Here is a 22,883-nt window from a genome sequence, read left to right as displayed (position 1 = left end):
CAAATTTACTGAGAAAGAATGCGTAGATTTTAGAGACTGTAAAACCATCTCATACAGTTAAAAGGAAGTAGATATTGACTTGCTGCTCACCTCAGCAAGATGTAACACAAAGTCAGAAAGTCGGGATGTCAAGTCAGCGCCCGTAAAGAAGCATTCTGGCTTAGCAAAAGTTGCCTGGGCATCTCTGTCGACATTAGCCAGGCAACAAGCAATAAACTTGCCTCACTCGAAAGCCAGTTGGAAAGACCTAAGAGGATCAACCTGGTACTTTCTATCCAAGTCTCCAAGCAACCGGGTTTGCGAAGTCACCAACTCTGTAACATACAAAAGAATGGGAAAGGTATACAGTTAAAAGAAATTTTCGCTGAAAAAGTTAGAGATCGATTGCTTTAGCAAATATCATTAAAAGAACTGATCCATAAACCTTTCTTGTTTTGTTGTATTAATTTTCAGATTGTATTTGAAGGCAAAGTGGGTGAGGATTCGGAAGGTGACATAGCAATTGATGATATTTACCAAACACCTGGTGCATGTCAGCCTCCAGGTGAGATTAAAATTTTTGATGGATTAATTCTTATTATAACTTGGGCCTGTCGGAATTTCTTGGCCATCTTTGTTTTCAAATTTTTGTATTTTCATGTTGAATGTTACTTTTACAATTCACCAACGATGAAAAATAGTCATTGAACAATCGGAACTCATAGACCGCAACGTTAGTCATAAGTTTAAAGAAATATGTAAGCATATCATTTGCATTGAATACTAATAAATCGTTATTATATATGTGTGTGTGTGTGTGTGTGTGTGTGTGTGTGTGTGTGTGTGTGTGTGTGTGTGTGTGTGTGTGTGTGTGTGTTAAATGTAAAATGTAAAATGTATATTAAATTGTAAATGAATGTAATGAATTCACAGGTACTAAGAAAGCAAGACAAAAAACAACCAGGGATAATGTACGATCATTTCAAAGATGATATCGTGTTTATTTAGATACAATGGGAGGGAAATGACACTAAAATAACAACCAGTATATTTGTTGATGATAAATTTTATCTAAATAAACAAAATATCGTTTTAGAAACGAAACGATATATGCATGTATGTGTGTAAGTATATAAAGGGTGTCCCAATAAAATGTATACACTCTTTAAATTATCTCAACTTGCTACATGAATACGCTATGCAACGTTCCCAAGAGATGTTTAGGAATAAAAAATTGCACTTCCAGCAGGATGGAGCACTTCACCCCCCCCTACTATCATCATGACGTAAGAACATATCTTGATAGTCACCTGTGAAACAGATAGTTGGGACCAAGAGGAAGTATCTACTGTCCATGCTCAACGGATTTGAACCCCCCTCCCCATGTGGTGCAGGGTCGTCAGACAGCAGCTGGTTATGTTAGCATGCTACAAAAAGCATCTTTGATGATAGAGGGTCATCGTTTGATAACAAAGTTTTACCTCGAAATATATTAGAGAATATACATTAGAGGAAAGTGTGAAAGCTGTGAATACATAAAGTAATATTCACTAAAAGGTTACTTCGTTTCTATTTTCCTTCTTAACACTGGCATATATCTACATTTTCTATTCTGATAGCCTTATATTTCTCCTCTATATAAATATCTATTAGTATTATTATTCTCCTCCATATAAATATATATTAGTATTATTATTTCTCCTCTACATAAATATCTATTAGTATTATTATTTCTCCTCTACATAAATATCTATTAGTATTATTATTCCCCTCTATATAAATATCTATTAGTATTATTATTATTATTATTATTATTATTATTATTATTCTCTATATAGATATCTATTGTATTATTATTCTCCATATAAATATCTATTAGTATTATTATTATTCTCCATATAAATATCTATTAGTATTATTATTATTCTCTATATAAATATCTATTAGTATTATTATTATTCTCTATATAAATATCTATTAGTATTATTATTATTCTCTATATAAATATCTATTAGTATTATTATTATTCTCTATATAAATATCTATTAGTATTATTATTATTCTCTATATAAATATCTATTAGTATTATTATTATTCTCTATATAAATATCTATTAGTATTATTATTATTCTCTATATAAATATCTATTGTATTATTATTTTCTTCTATATAAATATCTATTAGTATTATTATTATTCTCTATATAAATATCTATTAGTATTATTATTATTCTCTATATAAATATCTATTAGTATTAGTATTTCTCCTCTATATAAATATCTATTAGTATTAGTATTATTCTCTATATAAATATATATTAGTATTATTATTATTCTCTATAGAAATATCTATTAGTATTATTATTTCTCCTCTATATAAATATCTATTAGTATTATTATTATTCTCTATAGAAATATCTATTAGTATTATTATTTCTCCTCTATATAAATATCTATTAGTATTATTATTATTCTCTATATAAATATCTATTAGTATTATAATAGTCTGATAATTGTTAATCATTTTTCTACAAATGAGTAAAAGTAAACAATATATGTTTTTGATAATAAAATATTTGCCTTGAATTATTGAGTCTATACATGTAACAGAACGCAGACGCACGTATTGCAGCAGCAGCTGTGCAACGGCCAACGTATTCAAATGACCAAGACGAGTGCGAGGTGACGTCACAAGAAGACGACGAAAAGGAAAAGGGTATAAAAGAGAAAAACGTAGTCGAAGAAGTACAGAAATAGTCGTGTTACAGATGTGGCCCGAAAGCGACAGGGAAAGGTGTGTCCTAAACATGTCCGGACAGCGACATAGTACGATGTGTTCGACAGGGCAGAACCTTGTTAAGTACATTGTAGTATTAGAATAGTTTTAAACAAGTGACAAGGCGTTATTCTGAAAGTACCTGTAAATAAATGTCTGTTTTTTCAACTGAAAAAAGTGAGTCGAATTCTTTTCTTGTCTTTTTTTCTTGCGACTGTTTGTATATAAAGTGTGGGTTCTGAGTGTTGATATGCAACGACTACCTTTAGTTAAGTCTTTGACGTTATCTAAATATCGATAACCTAATAAAATATTATAAAATTCTACATTACGTACTTAACATTTTATTCGTGTTTGATGCATGAAATCAATGTGTTTATCTTTCTTTCTTCCTGTATAATTTCTTAAGGATTTTGTGATTTCGAGAAAGGCCTATGCACATGGACGAACTCAAAAGCGGACGAATTCGATTGGCTAAGAAACAAAGGTTACACCGATACCAGCAACACAGGACCCAGCGCTGATCACACGTTGGGTACTCCTGAGGGTTATTACATTTACATCGAGACCAGTAACCCCCAGGCACCTGGAGACGTCGCTCGCATGCAAAGTGAAGATTTTCTTCCCTCTAACACGAGTTTGTGCCTTCGTTTCTGGTACCAAATGTACGGAAAAGACGTGGATACTTTAAACGTCCTTGTTCGAGACTCTAACGAGAGAGGGGAAGGTTATGTGTGGAGCCAAAAAGGAGACAAAGGCTCTGAATGGTTATACGGTCAACTGAATGTCGATCCTATTTATACGAATAAACCATTTCACGTAAGAGTTTTTTTTTTAATTCATTTTCACTTTAAATAAAGCATCTTGCTCTGTAGACGTAAGGCGCTACTTTTATGACGTGGACGTAAGTGGCTACTCTTATGACGTGGACGTAAGGAGCTACTCTTATGGCGTGGACGTAAGGAGCTACTCTTATGACGTGGACGTAAGGAGCTACTCTTATGACGTGGACATAAGGAGCTACTCTTATGACGTGGACATAAGGAGCTACTCTTATGACGTGGACGTAAGTGGCTACTCTTATGACGTGGACGTAAGGAGCTACTCTTATGGCGTGGACGTAAGGAGCTACTCTTATGACGTGGACGTAAGTAGTTATTCTGATGACATGGACGTAAGGAGCTACTATTTGGCATCGTATCTAACAAGGGACTGTGGAGAGTTGAGCAGCTATATTATTGTTCACATTACATTTAACCTTATGCAGGTTAGTACAGTCAGAGAACCGTGAAACAGGGAGGGAACTCCAAAGTCCAGCATTTCGAGAGAAGTAACTATGAGAATTTCCGCCATCTAGGGGTCTCAACAATAAATGGGTTGGAGTTTGATGCTTGTGGGGTTAATAGGGAGTATATACGTCTAGGGGGCACAAGTGTTGTGTTTTCATCAGAGCACATTCCATTAACATACTTGTGAAACAGGCACAGGAATGCAAAACTGCGGCGATGGGACAGGGGATGGAGCTTGGCCGATAATGCGGCATTTATTAGATTTGAGACTCTTTATGACTAACATTAAAATCTTGTTCTTAAATGCAATGTTAAACGAAGCATATATGTCCTTGAGCTTTCGAGAAACTACAGTGACAACTATCTATGATGATAACTTTTCTTTTACATAGGCATCACCACTTATCAAGGCCCAGGGGCCACTCGAGGATAAGGGTTAAAGAGCGCACATCACATTTTTTAAAAGTCTTCTCTATTATTTTGATTATTACGACTACAGTTCTTATATTGTATGTTATTTTAATAATGTTTCAGTCAACGCAACTTTCGATTTTTAAGTTACTTTTTATGTCGAACTCACGAATCTATACGGAATTTACAGCGGAATCTTTTGTTTAATCCACGACGGAGTATATTGTTCTCGTTCTGTCAGATATGACCGGATAAAAGTCTTAAGTAGTTCGTAATTGTATTCTTAGTATCATTCAACACAAGCTAGAATGAGAGTTATAATAGATCTACCTGGTCATGTGCAACGGGATAAGAACAAGCTAAACATCGAAAATCATCGAATAATTTACTCGGGGGACTAATTCGCAAAAAAAATTTAAATAATAATAATGATAATGTCGTTCATCAAATTCTGTCTGTGTTTGTTTACAATATCATGCCAACTGATATTTGGGCTTGATGATGAATTCCCTGGAAAAGTCATCTCTGATTAATGTTTAGTTTTAAAATATGCAAACGAAGAAATAATTTGCTGCGATTTTTAATGGTACTTATTTTATCGCAAATTGAACTCATTAAGAAGAAAAAAATAAAATAAAATGGTGAGGTACACGCGGGCTTAAAACGGGGGATAACTCAATCTGTAGTCGAATGCACTACCACTGAGTTATATCTCCAAATGGCAATAATTCTGGGTTTTTAAGAAGGAATGATTTGCTGATATTTTATTATCTCCTTTGTCTGGTGTAACGTAAAATATTCCCATGTAAAAAATTATTCTTTTAATCTATAAAAATGAAAAAATACTTTTAGGATCGGATTTTTTTTAATTTTCGATACTTATCGGATGAATTTTTGTACAAAGCATATCTAAGAACACTGCCAGAAATGTAAATTAACTATGTATAAAATTTGCAAAAGATATGCTCAGCCGTTTCGGAAGGAACTCACACACAGACAAACACAAAGTGATTTTTATAATAGTAAAGATAGAGATTTAAAAGAGTATTATTTTTGAATAAATATTTTTCAAACCAAAAAATAACACATAAAACATAATTTGGGAGGGGGGTATTTTCATGAATTAATTCATACTACTTAACCGAACTGGTAATTTTTTTTAACTTAATTTATTTTTGATTTGAAAATCTTCAAATAAACTTTGATTATAATTTCGTCTCAACGTTTTTCTTTTGTCCAATATTTCAGCTAATATTGGAAGGAGTACGCGGCAGCGGGTACGATGGAGACATTGCAGTCGATGACGTCGAAGTCAGTCATGGTGAATGTGCAATTATGCCAGGATACGCTGATCCCAAAACAATTGGTAAAATTATTTACTTTTATATTCTCTCTTTGATTTGAACCCGTTTTAGATGTGACAGCGCATCTTTATTACTGGATTTATCTCTCAAAGCCAATTAACTTGCAGTTTCAATCACCGATGTATTTATACACAAGTGTCGATTTTATGAATCCATGTTCTTTCTTGCCTGTAGATAAAACCACTGGTACGCTGATTAGTTATTAATAGGTCTAGGAAAACAGCATATTCTTTTCATTGTTTTGACTCTCGAGTGTGTATCCGTTGATATCTTATATACAGTGATGTGGTTCTCGGTTGATTAACTGTGTCTAACTGTGTCAGACATATACCCGAGAGTCAAAACAATGAAAAAAATATTCTGCTGTCATAGCACTAGTTTTTAATAAAGATTTATAACACCATGAAGAACAATCACAAAAAATATAAGTGGACCTTGGGTTTACTGTTGGCAGCCTCGTAACTTTCGCTCTTCTTATTTTGTACATAGTATTCCATGCGCTATGTTTCTGACAAAGGTGGAAGAATTGCTATTTTCTGGGTCGGAATCTATCCCTCTAAAACGTATCATTAGCTTGTTTTTTACCTTGAAGTTGTATTTTGATTTCCCTACATCAAGTTGGCTTTATGTCTTGTCGCAAGCGATTTCCATAAAAGAACTGAAAAAGAGATAGGTAGATATATGGTCACATAACATCTAGTTACGTTATACGCTACCCACTTTCCCTGGGGACACGCTTTAGACACGTCTTTCCCGCTTGAAGTGTCGCCAAATAAAGAAAAAAAAATTTTACCCAGAAATCACTTAGTTTCACGACTTCCCTCCAGGTTCACTTCTGATCTTAAAATGTGTTATTCAAACTTTTCCATTCAAACACGGCCCTTTTTATGTAACAAAATGACTCTAAGCTTGACATTGTGTTGTAAGTCTTACCTCTCCGTCTCGTTTTATAAGTGATATAATTCTATCGTCAATCTCTTCTTGTGATTCAATATTACGTTTTTACACATGTAAACTGCTTGTTTCACGATCGATATCCTGGTCTTCTCTTTTTCTTTATCCCTGCTTTTTCCAACCACAGGGTGGAACGATAAATTTGTCGCCATAAAAAAAATGACATGATTCCATTTCCATTCGATGAAAACCGGTTTTCTTTTTTTTTTTTTTTTTTTGTTTGAGACCATATACTAGTTGGCCAGCTATATGTAAATCCGAAGAGTGATAGGAGCTGAAAGTGACGCAATGTTCAACGAGCGAATTCGAATATGGATCGCTCTACAACTGATGCTCTCTACCGACCCATGTTATAGCAACAGGACAATTATAAGTACCTTCAAAATGCATCACTGGATTGCCACGAATAACACGGGCCGTGTCCAGGGTGATGAAAACCAAATGTCCGGCCACGGTTATGGTCTTTGGTGTGGTTTTAAGTGAGGGCTACATCATGCCACCTTACATCTTCGAAGTCGGCTTGAAAGTCAACACAAATGTGTACCTGAATGTGCTGAAGCGTGGGGTTATACTCTGGCGCAATCAGGTAGCCGCTGGCAGACTCTGGGTGTGCCAGCAGTACTCGGCGCCGGCCCACATGTCCAAAGAGGTACATGCTTGGCTTCAGAAAGAGTGCTACGACTTTGTGCTCTTCTTTCACTGGCATTCATCCTCCCCCGACCTAGATCCTCTGGACTAATTCGTTTGGTCATACGTTGAGAACATCACCAATATGACCTCTCATTACACCAAAGCCAGCCTGGTCGTCGCCATCGGCTGAGTATTCACCAGGCTACCACCGGTCCTTATGGAAAAGGGATGCTTCCAGTTCTGAACCCGTATCGAGTCGGTGAAGGCAGCTACATTGAATAAATGTCAGCTTTATAAAATAATCAAGTTACTTGAATTGAATATTTCAATAAAAGTTTGGAAATAAAGATGTAGTGTTGGTTTCTTTAGGGCGACAAATTTATCGTTTCACCCTCTCTCTCTCTCTCTCTCTCTCTCTCTATATATATATATATATATATATATATATATATATATATATATATATATATATAATGTTTATATATTATATATATTATATATATGTATATTATATATATTCTGTATATTATATATATTATGTATATTATATATATATAATATAATATATTATATGTATATTATGTATGTATATTATATATATATATATATATATTATATATTTATTATATATATATGATATATAATATATTTATATAATATATATCATATATATTATATAGATATATTATATATATAATATATTAATATAATATATATATCATATATATTATATAGATATATTATATTATATAAAAATATTATATATCTATGTTATATATATATTATAATTATATGTATATATATTATATAACATTATTATAAATATATATATATATATATATATATATATATATATCATAATGTTTTTAGGGATACAAAATATAAATATTGCAATTAGGAAGGGAAGACTTTTATGATTCATGATTAAAAGTAAATTTGTATATATATAAATATATATATATATATATATATATATATATATATATATATTCCTTTAATCTTCACTCCTAAAAAGGGGGAAAAGGGAGAAAAAAAGGAGGACAGGAGAGAAAAGAAAGAGAAATGGGGAGAACCGGTCAGCTGGCTCCCCATTTCTCTTTCTTTCCTTTCCTGATCCCCTTTTTCCCCCCTTTTTTGGATAGAAGATTAAAGGAATATATATCTATATTTATTTACTTTTAATCCTGAATCATAAAAGTCTTCCCTTACTAATTGCAATATATATATATATATATATATATATATATATATATATATATATTTATGACATTTTTAATTTCTCTGCTATGGGCCTTAGTATTTGCTGCCCATTTTCTCTATACTCTGCTTAGATTCTCATTGTAAGTATGGTCCATAATTAATAGTATCTTACGTCTAAATGCTTATGTGAGTTGCTTGGATGAAATTAAAAAAAAACTGTGTTTGTCATTTTATCATTTATTTTCTTATAGACAACGCACGCACAATATGTAAGGAACCAAAAATTTACCACTTCAAGGTCAAAAACTCTCCAACAATAAGTGTTATATAGATAGATGCTAGTTCAGTTCGTCTTCAGAAATATGACTCTTTAAATTTGATGACTAAAGGACAAAATAAGGTCATCGAGAGTAACAAAGCTGCTAAAAGTATAACTAAGTTCCACTTTTTATTCTCCTCAATTTCTTAATCTAAATAAACTGGATTCATTTCACTTTGTATTCGAATGCTTCAAGTGTGTTAATTTATGTCTTATTGTGTATATGTTGCAAGGAAATGATTAGCCATGAACCATATTATTTATAGTTATCTGTTTCTTTTCATTATAAAACCGCAGCTTTACAGAGAGTAACCTGCAATTTTGAGGATCAAAACTTTTGTGAGTGGCAACAGGATACAAGAGACGACTTTGACTGGATTGTACACAAAGGTCGGGTTCACTTATACAACACGGGACCTAAAGCGGCTCACGGTGCAGGTAATGCGATATATTCTTTCGTATTTCGTATTGGGGTCATTTTATCTCATGATGTCTCATGCAATTGGGCAGCCATTTTCAATCTCCTTTGCTATTTGTGAAAATAGACAATGCGTCGTAGCCTTACAAGTGCCGAAAAGAAATTAGATATCAAAGTGCTAGTTAACAAGAGTATGTAATCGTGAGTTTTCCCTCAGTACCAAAGCTAACAGACAAGGCCAATGTTGAGATGGCTTGTTCCCTGTTAAGTCACGTATGGCTTCGGTTCTGCGCAGTTCTCTTCCAGGCTTTGCCATCTCGCTTTGAGAACGAGTTAGTTGATTGCTAATCAACAGAGGCACCACATATCGGTGAATGTTAACGAGGCTGTATGTGAATATGTAAATCAACATTATTTTTCTTCGGAATAAATGTATAAAGATAAGGTTTACTTGATTACCTCCTACTATCGGAACCAGAAGGAGTTTACCCGCGGTACCAACGCCAACAAAGTTTAGGCCAGTGTTGAGATGTTAGTTTTATGTTAACTGGGGTATGGTTTTGACCCTGTGCAGTTCTAGGTTAGTATACTCTCCTAAGATTTTGCCTTCTCCCTTTGAGAAGGGGGTAGCTTATTGGTAATGGCTTGAGTCGTCTCTATCAGGAACTGTCGACGTTGCTACCCAGACATTTTTACTACAGTACTTTTCCTCAAGGACGCTGGGGCTTAAAATCATACCTTGCGACCCTTGTGTCAGATTACCAAGCTATGAAAGAGTGGAAGGGAGATAGATAACCTTAACAAGGATATGATCTTTTGACTAACTTCATCAGCCTTAAATAAACCATTTTTTGCGCTTTTGGCTTCAATTCTAGCTGATATCACCCAAATACTCTTTTTTTACTTTTAAAATCACGACTCTATGATAATATATACGAAATCTGGACAAATTAAAATATCATATTTAAGCGTATTTTACACCAAAGCAAAGTCGGGCACTCCCACCCCCCTAGTATATATATATATATATATATATATATATATATATATATATATATATATATATATATAATGGAGACATTAAACCGTGATGGAAAATAATGATGAATCTTATTGGTTTACGAAACTAAGCGTGTATACATAAAATCAGTCAATAACATGAATTTCATGCATTTTAGCATTTTTGTCTTACGAAGGTGAAAAGTTGAAGTCTTTGTGCAGCTAAATTACCATAAAAATATTTTCATAACTTATTAATATATATATATATATATATATATATATATATATATATATATATATATATATATATGTATTGGTTTCTTTTCTTTTTTCCCCAAAAGACTATTACATCTACACGCATAGTATCAAGTCGACAAAAGGATCCAAAGCGGTTTTGTCCACCCCGACTCTCGGGCCGACCACAGGCAAGGGGAACTGTTTCACATTTTATTATCACATGTACGGCATGCAAGTAGGTGTACTCAACATCTATACGATGATGAATGACAAGAAAACACTACGTTGGACGAAATCCGGCAACCAGGGTGGAAACTGGCATCATGGCCACTTTAATATCGACAGCAAGTTCAATTACAAGGTGAGATGGGATTTTCTGCTTGTTTTTGTTTTTGTTTTTTAAAAAATCGGGAAAGGGGGTGTGTGACTGGCTTAATAAAAACCGTCGTGATCTACAGACGCCTAGCTGCGATGTTATCTAATCCACCGTTTTTATTGTGGTTAAATATTTTATTATGGTGAATTATGAGCCTTTAAGAAACAACGATCTCTGTACATTTCCAATAAGTATAATAGGTCACAATGTCGATTCAAGCTTAAAAAAAAAAAAGAACGCATCTTCATTTCACGTGATAACATCACTGACAAAATCCCTTCTAATTCTTTCACTAAGTTGTCAAAAGTCCGTCCGCTTTCAATCCGTCATTTTCTAAAATCAGTTGGTCACGAGACATGCAAATTAGTTGCTCACACATGCAAATTTTGGTCCCAACTATAAATATTTGCAATTATAAAGACAAGTCCGTTTCACTCTGGAAAATAGTCGTCCGACACGCAAAAGATCTACTCTGTGTTGAAACTGGTTTCATCTCTATCGTTACAGATAAAAAAAAAAAACTTCCTTATATTTACAGTAGTGAGGTCGATATATTCATACACATAAAAATTAACATTTTTCAAATTATTAGAAATCATTAACTGAACAAAGTTTTGTATTGTAAATGTACTGTATAAGATTTTATGCAAATAATAATTATATTCAATTGTACAGAAATTGATATAATTTATTTATTTTAATGGGTGAATAAAAGCAATCGTACCGTTCGAAAAAAGCATATTATCTTTATTTAATACTTTATTATGTTTGAATATTTTTTTTTAATTGTACACTTTTGATTTAATTTATTTATTTTAATGGGTGAAGAAAGTAGTTGCACATTAAACAATGACGTATTATCTTTATTTAATGCAGGGTGAAATGATAAAATTGTTACCCTAAAAAGGGAAATATGATTCCATTTCCGTTTAATAAAAACCCGTTTTCTTTTTTGTTGCGGACCATCTACTAGTTGGCCAGTTGTGTACGAATTCCAAGAGCGACAGGAGCTTCTATCATGTTTGAAAGTGACACAATGTTCAACGAGCAAGATCGGAGATGCGCCGCTGTACAACTCATTCTCTCTACCGATCCAAGTTATTTCAATAGGACCATTGTCAGCACCATCAAAATGAAAATTCGGACTGTTCAACGCTTGAGGGCACAGCTCAACAAAGTTTCCAGCCATGGTTATGGTCTTTGGTATGGTTTCAAGTGAGGGTCACATCATGCTATTTCACATCTTCAAAGTCAGCTTAAAAGTCAACACCAAAGTGTACCTGGATGTGCTGAAGAGTGTGGTGATCCCTTGGTGTAATTAGGTGGCCACTGGCAGACCCTGGACATAGCAGCAGGACTCAGCAACGGCCCAAGTCCAAAGAAACCCATGCTTGACTTCAGAAGGAGTGCTATAACTTTTTACACTTCTTTCGACCGGAACCCGCTGAACTACTTCACTTGGTCATACGTCGAGAACATCACCAACATAACCTCCCACAACACTAAAACCAGCCTGATCGCCGCCATCCGCCAAATATTCGCCGAGCTCCCGCCGGTGCTTGTGGAAAGGCATACTCCCAGTTCCGGATCCGTATCGAAGCTGTGATTGAGGCTGCGTGTAGATGTAGATCAAGTTACCTGGATTGAATTGCTCGATAAAAGTTTTAAAATAAATGTGTAGTGTTGTTTTATTTAGGACGACAAATTTATCGTTCCACCCTGTATTCATTCCTATTTTATTGTAAAATTTACGGTATTTAACTTTTTTTTATCTCAAACAAATACCCCTAAACATAATCTCTATTATAATAAAAGTATACATATTTTTTAACTTCAGATTTATATCGAAAGTGTTTCATCTGGAGGTTATTATGACATCATTGCCCTTGACGACATTGCAATGGATGGGAACCCATGTCCCCCTGCTCGTAAGTATTACACCTGCGATTTGTTGTTTAACACAAATTTTCTTCGAACAGTTATTATTTTTGTTTGCGCGCAAAACCTTTCAATGAATTTGTTTTCCCTCTTTTGATTTGTGCGAAACGCATGATCTCTCTCTTTCCTTCCTTCTCTCTCTCTCTCTCTCTCTCTCCGTCTCTCTCTTTCTCAAATAAACTCACGTAAAAACATAATGTGTCTGTCACGACCAATAATCTCATCGTCTGTGGGCACTAAGCTCAAACCTATAAACTTAAATAATCTTCTTGTCAGATATAGGATAAGAGCAAATAGTTAATAAAACATGTAAAAAACACTTTGAAAAAGAGTTAAAACATATTTAATTTGAAAAGGAAACACTTCATAAGTGGATAGTCCTTAATCCGCGGAGTTTCGAAGAAATACTTTCCTTCTCATCAGACGTTAGGAATTAGCAAAATGCGGGATCGGATTTTGCATGCAAAAGTATTTGATGAAACTGCAAGTAAGTCAAAGATCTTATTTGATAACAAAAAGTGAAGCAGAGGGAATATGGTGAAGAAAAAGGGGATTACACGTGAATGGATAGTCTGGTGAAAGGTAAAGTATCCAATGACGGTAAAATTCAAAGATATACATTCAAGAAAGTTAATTGAATTCTCATTCGCACCAGTAAAATCCAAGGAAATCACGTAATTGAAAGATGGTCCAAAATAATCGAAAAGGCCGAAATCTATGGAATAATTCACAAACATGTACAAGGAAAAGGGGAAAAAATTCCAATAATATTAATAAAAGAAAAAGAAAATATGCATTTGACACGGCTGCCGAGACGAGATGTTATTAAGAAAGATCAGTGAAGAAGAGAAAAAGAAAAAAATTAAATGGTGATAAAATTAAATATAAAATAGAAAAGCAAATGTCAAAATAACCCAAACAAAATAATGTTAAAAAGCGCGAAAAATATAGGGCAAAAAAGAGGCCAACTGAAATGTACCGGTTATTTCTTAAGAAAATGTCAGCAAGAGTTGTTAAAAGACACTAAATTGAATAATTAATTAATTAATTAATAATAAATAAAAAATAAAAAATAAAATATAAAATCAAATAAAAAAAATTTTAAGGGGAGAGGATGGCCGGTATCTGCAAATTCCGGATAAAGCAAGTAAGTATGTAAGTAAATGCATATAGTAAAATATAAGTAAATATACATACAGGATATGAATGTGTAGGTATATTGATATATTAGATAGATAGAAATATTTAAACACTAAAACGAAAATTGCAGATAAAAACCGGCCAAACAAGGAAGAAATAAAGAAATAAATAAAGAATTATTAAGTTATAAAGTATTAAGAAAGTATGTAGAAAAAACGATAATGTTAAAGAAAAATTAAAAGTAATAACTATGTAATTTCAAAATTACCATAATTAAATTTGGACTTATGTTTACAGAAAGAGATCAGTTCGTTTTTAGAATTTATTATATTGTTACTTTGAGGGGAAGTAATTATAGTTACAGCTTCAGTTGTGCAGAGGCGACATACTTAGAGCCTGGAGTATAAGACTTAACTTTTTATAATAGTCCATTTGATTGAGAAGGGGGTATTATTAAAGTTAAGTTTTTTTTTTAATTAAAGTGGTTAGAGAAGTTCCTTGGTTATTATTAGAATTATGGTTGTTAAAAGAAGAAATATGGCTTGATATTCTTTTCTTAATTAATGTTGAAGTAGCGCCGATATACGTATGTACTTTATTAAAAGCTCGAGGTCTGATATTAATATTAATTTGCTGATTGTTATTAGTTAAATAGTTTGAATTTTGTTCATAGTGTTCAACAAAGGGTTGGACAATGATTGTATGAAGACTATTTTGGAGGGGATAATGAGTGTCGTTAGTGTTAGGGTGGCTGTTAGGAGAAATCTTTTTATTCTCATTAATATTATTATCATCATTAATCTTATTATTATTATTATTATTATTATTATTATTATTATTATTATTATTATTATTATTATTATTGCTAGTTGTATGATTGTAGATGGAGGGGCTGCACGAGTGGTATATTGGATTAGTAACTATATCAGATGGGGGATGGGGAAAAGGATAGAAGACGAAATATTAGTGTCTGTTATGGGAGGATTGCATGGGAGCTCATTGTGCATGAATATATAACATCTTTATGGATGCAATCATTATTGAGTGGGCAAAGATGTTTGTTATTACAATTACAGTTAGTTTTGGGTTTAATTGGGAAAGGGATTTTTGGGCTGATTTAATTTTCTGTAATTAGATGTTACGATTCTTTGTGCTAAATTAGGCATTGTTGAATAAGAAATCCTGATTGAGTTTTTATTGAAAATAGAACTATATCTGTGTGGGTATTTGAAAGAGTTTTGTACAATGTCGAAGAATTCCTTAGGTATAATAGTTTTGACATTTACGCTAAATGGAGGATTAAACCAAATATGTTTCTTTCTCCTGATGCGACTAGTGTGTTAGAGATGTTACGATTAGTATTTTGGTTTGGATTATATATGTAGACTGCTTCATGGTTATTGATAGCGGCAGATCTTCTTATTTGAACTGGTTTCTTACGAGTCATATTGTGTGTGATTACAGATTTAAGGTGGCCTGCAGGAGGAGTATAATGGTTGTATTTAATCTTTTCCTTGTGCCTTGAGTTCCTTAAGGCATTATTGAAGAAAGTAGCATTTTGATTAAAAGTTTTTTATCAGCAGAAAGAGCAGAAATTCTTCTAGAGATGGATGGTACTATAGATTTTATAATTGAGTTGGGGTGGTTAGAAGATATATGGACGTATAAAGGCGTAAGGTTGGGTTTATGATAGGGGCTATGAATTTCGGTGTTAAGATTAAGTGTAACGTCTAACAAAAATTTTAAGTTTTTTTGTTTGGTTCGATAATTATAGAAAGGCCGAAATTATTAAGAAGTTATGTAATTTTTTAATTGTTTTGTTGTACTCTTTTGGCCTGGCTGTTGTAGTAAAAAGGGCATCATCTCTATAAAGTCCCTCTTGGATATGTTTAAAGTGGTATTTAAGTTCTTTCAGTAAGAAGAGTCCCACTAAATCGGTAACTTTTGCAGAGTCAGAACTACCCATCAAGATGTCAAAATTATCAGGGATGTCCTTTCTAGTCCAAAGCTTATTGTTCAATTGTAGAAGGGGCTTTCTCGCTAGGAGAATTAATTTAATTTCTAAATTAGTTAAGTCAGAATTTCTTTTAGCAAAGATTAGAGCCTTATTTAATTGTAATTTTTATTTTATATATATATATATATATATATATATATATATATATATATATATATATATATAAACTCAAATCGTCTTGCCTGGTTGCCTGGGCGTTGAAACAGTCTATCTGGTTCCGCTTTACGATGCGCATCGAAAACAACATCGAAAACAATATAAAAATATGTAATCGACAATTTATGTACATCTATATGAAAAACACTTGTTAAGGCTTTTTTTTAATTTTTACATTTTTTATTTTCATACTTTGTGGACCAGGCGCGAACGCAGACCCCACAATTTTAATGAATCATCATTATGCCAGATCAAACATACCCATTCCTGTGTCTCGATACATCTTCTATCATTATATGTCAGTTTTCCGTAATATTCAACCATATAGGAGCCTATTCGTGACCACACATACACACACACACACACACACACACACACACACACACACAGACGTTCAGCTTTATATTATATATATATATATATATATATATATATATATATATATATATATATACGAGGGGCGTGCAATAAGTAATGTCCCTGACCCACTTCCCATAGCAGTAGAACAACGAAACTTGGCATAGTTTTTAGTCTTTTTCTGCATAGGAACCACCCAAAGTTATGCACTTCTCCCATCGTTTGATGTATTTCTGAAGACAATTTTTGTAGAACACCCCAGGTTGGTCCTTCAACCACGACGTGACTTCAGAAATCAAGGCTGCATCACCTTTTAAAACCTACTTCATGGCTGGGAAGAGGTGAAAGTCAGAGGGTGCAAGGTCAGTAGAGTAGGGAGGATGGGGAAGAATTTCATAACCACACGCCCATACTTCTGATCTGGCGACATGCGAGTTGTGGACCGGAGCGTTGTCCTCCAGGATCAGGGTACTTTTGCTGATCTTGCCCGGCCTCTTGATTTTGATAGCTTCCCTTAATTTCCTCAAAACTGAAGCATAATAGGCTCCTGTAATTGTGGTACCCTTTGCGAGGAAATCTGTCATCACTACCCCGTCCTGGTCCCAGAAGACTGTGAGCATGACCTTGCCAGCGGAGGGCCGCACCCTTGCCTTCTTTGGAGGTGGTGAGTCCAAGTGCTTCCACTGCATTGACTGGGCTTTGGTCTCTGGATCATAGTGATGAACCCAGGTTTTATCCTGTGTAATCACTCTTTTGAAAAACTTTGACTCATCTTCTTGGCACATCTCCAAATTCATCTTCGAGCACTTGACACGTTCTCGCTTCTGGAATGGTGTGAGCAACCTGTGAATCCATCTGGCAGACACCTTATGCAAATGGTCATGAATTATAGTTTCTACAGACCCTGTACTAATCTTGACATCTTGAATAGTAATGCGCCGATCTTCCAAAATGACAGCCTCAACTTGACGGATAGATGTGTCATCAATGGCAGAAGGGGGGGCGGCCAGCTCTGGTGGCTGTTTCTACAGACTTCGGGCCATGTTTGAATTCACGATGCCAGCATTTTACAAGGTTATATGATGGAGCATTACCATCATAAGTTTCTTTCATTTCATCAAAAGTCTCTTGTGGTGTGCGACCTTTCAAATGCAAAACCGGATCACTGCTCGACATTTAACAGGTTTCATTTCACACCTGACTCAGTTCAAACACCTGTAAAACAGAAACCACAATTAGTTCATAGCTGTAATTTGCCACATAACCCGTAGAGATATAAATCATTGCATATACAAAATTTTAGCTAGATCATACAACTGGAAATTGCACGCCTCTCGTATAATTAATAATTAATGTAGCAATATTTTAAGTTATTTATTTATTATATGTTTACTAGAATATCTTGTATTTTTCCAGTTGTAACAACTAGTCCTTTTGCTTTTCTGAGTTTAATCTTAGCCATATTACTTCTATGCTCGCATTTTTCTATGTAATCCATGATTTTTTCGGGCTTTGCTATGTCAACATTTCATAAAAAATTATTGCCAACTAATTAAATTGACTAAATAATAAAAAATCAAATAAAAGATGTAATTCATTAAGTAAGGTTGCTTAGCGATTGAGCACAGTGACGGTGAATTAACAGCGACAGTATAGTTGAGCGACAGATCGGGACAGCGTTCGAATTACATATATAATAAATTCGGAACATTTATTATATCTTGAAGTCTTGTGTTTTCACTATTGAGTTACGTTGTATAAATTTAGATGAATTCATATAAAACATTCTTTTTTAGGTATTTGTGATTTTGATTTGGATATATGTGGTTGGACACCCCAACCGCATTTTGACACATGGGTCCATGCAACGAATCCAACACCAATAAAGGATCATAGCACGGGTACGATCACAGGTAGGCTTGATTTTTTTTTTAATATTAATAATAATCATTATTATCATTATCATTATATCGTATGAATCCGATATTTTTATAGTTAGAATTCTTTCTAGAAAAACAGGGGTTAGAACGTGAGGGGCCACGTGGGCGTTAACAAAATCCTAAGTAAAAGTGATTTTGTTGAACTGGATTCGAACTTGGACATCCAGGTCGTTTAGCCGTCCTTGACCACTAGACTATCGTCATCTCCCTAGTCTGTTTAGAATATTAAACCAACCAAACAGGGGAATTATAGTGGATACACATAATTTAGGGATCCTCAAACATAATTATTCAGAAATTCGTGTAATAGAAATAGCTTAACACATTACTAGTGTAACAGAGTGTATATAAAAATATCAGAAGCAATGAAGGATGGATGGCAAGCGATTGTAATAGCAGCAGGAGCAGCGTTTGAACGCGTATGCAAATTGGAAAGTGTGCTCGGGCTTGCGTCTAAAGAAAAAGGGGAAAAGGTGCATGTACGTGGTCGGAGAGAAAAATAGTCGACGCCGAAGAAGACGGACGTGTAAAGTGAAGGCGAGAATGGACTGGTTGTGACCAGCATGCTGTCGGGAGAAAGGGAAACGCGAACCAGATGAAATGGACATGTGCCAGCGAAGGACATTTTAAGTAATGTTGAGACGGGAGAGTGGCGGTAATAAATGCTTTTGTTATAAAAAAAAAAAATACCGACCCCGATTTTTTATTTATTTATTTCCTTTGTAACTCCAACGTTACACTAGGACCACCATAAATAAGTTTTGTTTTAAATTAGACGACCAATCAAACTATACATATTAAGTGTATAATTACCTTATTTTAAATAACTACACGTTTGTGCATCGTGTAGCATAAATAACTTATCAGAGTATAGATTCCATAATAAGTAAGGTCTATTTTACACTATTCGAATAAACAAATTTCCTCCTTTGACAGAATTAGTTTTATTTAGCTACAGGTTTGCATGATGAAAATAGCTTGTAAGAGTATAATTACTACTCTAATTTTCTGTAAGGAATTGTTTTAAATATCTACTCGTTTGTGTAATAGAAATGCCTCCCGCCTCCGTTCAGTCTCGAAAGACAATGGATACCCTTTGTAAGGGTAGTTGCACGTGTAATTGTGAAGCAACACCTCTCTAGAATTCACACTGTTTGAGTCCAGTGGCAAGGAGTAAGTCCAGGACGACTGTAGACAATGTTGAGATAAGCAGAGAGCACACACAGCATACGGAATTCGCAAACGGTCACCTATCTTAGTAGTGACCAGGATCAATGTTTCTTAGCTCCGATGATCTAACGGGAACTGGTGTGTATTGGAATTCCGTAATAGCAATAGCTGATGAGTATATAAGTACCATCATAAGTATCGTTTATTTAAAGTATTAAACGGTTTTTAACTTTTAAATTCAGATGGATATATCTCGGCTTAAACACAAATTTATTGATTAAAATAAGCACGGTCAACACACTTTTTTCAATGCAAAACAAGTGCATTTATGCCAATAACGTAAAAATCTTGCTTTCCGCTGGCGATGAATTCGCTAAAGGCGTTTTTGATATCGTTTAAGTTTTTGTAGCGTTTCTTATGCAGAAAGCTGTCGAGATATTTGAAAAAATAATAGTCTGTATGTAAGGCGTCTGGAGAGTATAGTGGTTGAGGTAGAGTTTCGAAGCCCAATTCATTCAATAACTGCGGGGTCGGTTTAGCAACGTGCGGTCGCGCATTGTCATGGAGGAAAATTGGTCCTTTTCTGTTGACTAATGCTGGGTGTTGTTGTCGAAGTTTTTAATGCATTTCATCCATTTGTTGACTGTACTTCTTCGCTGTATATATATATATATATATATATATATATATATATATATATATATATATATATATATATATATATATATGCGTATCTTTATTCTTACAGGTGGGTTTCTGTATACAAACTCTTCCGTGATTTCAAAAACTCCGGTCGTATTTCGCACGATGAGCCCGGCGTACCCACCGGCCACAAGATCTTGTCTTAAATTCTGGTATTCCATGCAAGGCAGTAATCCGGGGACGTTAAGTGTTTACGTAAAGCTACCTTACACAGAGATGAGAATTTGGCAGGAACAAGGAAACCAAGGAACTCTCTGGTGGCATGCTCATGTTGAGGTTGGCCGGCCAAAAGTTTCAATAGTGCAACCATATAAAGTAAGTCTATGCGACCAAGTTCTATGTTATTAGGTTAGTGCAAAAATAATGTCGTTTTTTACAAATAAATTGAACGTCAACCTACCTAATACTATTGCTGTTGTTCTTCTTCTGCTCCTTTTTATTCTTCTCTTCTTCTTCTTCTTTTCTTCTTCTACTTCTTCTTCTACTTCTTCTTGTTATTATTATTATACATACATACATACAAAATATTTTTGCACCAACCTAATACTATTGCTGTTGTTCTTCTGCTTTTTATTCTTATTATTATTATTATTATTATTATTATTATTATTATTATTATGAATACATACATGATGATTGCAACGTCTTGTCAGACGAGTGTCACTCCCTGAGACACTGAAAGTTCATGAGCCCGAAAATGACATATAGTCCTGCCGGCGAATTCACATGCTCAAGCAGACATGACACTAAAGACGGTCATTGGTATACATACATATATATACACGCACGCACACATGCATATGCACACATATCACACACATATATACATGCATACATACACAATACACATTATGCATACATACATATACATACACATATGCAAACATACACAAGACGGTCATTGGTATACATACATATAAATATATGATGATTGCAACGTCTTGTCTGACGAGTGCCACTCCCTCAGTCACTGAAAGTCCATGAGCCCGAAGATAACCTTTTTTTTTATTATTTTTTTTTTTAGTCCTGCCAGCGAATCCACACGCTCAAGCAGACATGACATTAAAGACGGTCCTTGGCATTCATACATATATATATACATATACACACATACGTACACATACACACCCATAAACATACACACATGCACACATCCATACATACATACACAATACATATAACACATACATACAAACATATACATACACACATGCACACATATACATACATATGCATACACATATATACAAACATATACAAATACATACACACATATACATACATATTCACATACAAATACGTACACATGTATACACATGGAGTTACCTACATACATATATATGCACCCATACGCATACATATATGTGCATAAATACATATACATATACATACATACGCACAAATATATATATACATATACACATACAAACACACATAAACATATATACACAATAAATAAATAAATAAATAAAATATATACACACATACATATATACATACATATATAAATAGATACATATATTAACATGCATACATACATATATACATACATACATACATAGAATGATGGCAGATAAATTATTACATGCTTCCAGCATTTCAGGGCTACACGCGTGACAATTTTTCTATCGCCACGGACAATTTTTTATAGACGAATGCCTGAGGAAGTATCTATACAACGATGATCTTACAGAGTTTTAGCTTTGTACGACAGCTAAGTCTCTCTCTCGATTCAAAATGTTGAGATCCAGCAACAAGCATGAGCAAGATAGCCAGCAACAAATCAAACTGCAGACCAGCTTAATGTGGGTACTGGTCTCCCGCTTTATGTTTTTGTTTTTGTAATTTTTTTTTTAATTAAATCAGAGATTTGTTTCACCCAGAGGGGTTGCCTTAACACAGCTTTTGGGAGTCATCTACACCCCACACACATCGAAATAAACATATACACGTACACATACACCATGCATACAAACAGATGCACGCAAACATACATACGAAAGAACCCACATAAACACACATGACAACATGCATATACACATACATGCATGCATACACGCATGTACGTATACATGCACACACATGTACACATACACGTACATGTGGAATATACATGACGGGGCATTTATGATGACGATGATGATGGTTGTTACGAATAGGTGAATTCAACATGAATAACAGAGTAAAACAATCCGAAAATACATAGCACATAGAATAAACAAACGTTCGCTTCGCCGGTTGCAAAAAAAAATACATACATACATGCATACATACATGCATGCATACAAAATAGGAGCTCTCACGCACGTCAATGATTGCGGTTATTATCAATAATTGCGCACTGATAATAACCAGCCGTGTTCCCTGGGGTCTGAGTGACAACAAATATCCTCAGACCCCCCCCCAGTATTCTCCACCTTTTTCGCTAACCATAGCAACTGATTTTGCTTTATTGCAACAGCCGCTTAAGATTGATTTTTCGCATGCAACAATTGGTCGTCTCTGGTAT

General features: G+C 34.2%; 1 protein-coding gene across 1 annotated transcript in view; it reads left to right on the top strand.

Moving 5' to 3' along the window:
- LOC145292796 (MAM and LDL-receptor class A domain-containing protein 1-like) overlaps positions 1 to 22,883 on the top strand; it is a 497,041-nt gene that overhangs the window by 303,478 nt on the left and 170,680 nt on the right. Inside the window, exons 82-89 of the mRNA XM_080138835.1 lie at positions 454 to 544; positions 3,164 to 3,573; positions 5,703 to 5,820; positions 9,219 to 9,359; positions 10,683 to 10,939; positions 12,792 to 12,882; positions 18,359 to 18,475; positions 20,421 to 20,689. Coding sequence (XP_079994961.1) covers positions 454 to 544; positions 3,164 to 3,573; positions 5,703 to 5,820; positions 9,219 to 9,359; positions 10,683 to 10,939; positions 12,792 to 12,882; positions 18,359 to 18,475; positions 20,421 to 20,689 — 1,494 coding nt within the window. The remainder of the gene's footprint in view (positions 1 to 453; positions 545 to 3,163; positions 3,574 to 5,702; positions 5,821 to 9,218; positions 9,360 to 10,682; positions 10,940 to 12,791; positions 12,883 to 18,358; positions 18,476 to 20,420; positions 20,690 to 22,883) is intronic.

This window comes from Euprymna scolopes, chromosome 14 (assembly GCF_053919585.1).
Source record: "Euprymna scolopes isolate OS-2025 chromosome 14, ASM5391958v1, whole genome shotgun sequence".
Classification (NCBI taxonomy): Eukaryota; Metazoa; Mollusca; class Cephalopoda; order Sepiida; family Sepiolidae; genus Euprymna; species Euprymna scolopes.
This window is presented reverse-complemented; position numbering and strand designations above follow the sequence as displayed.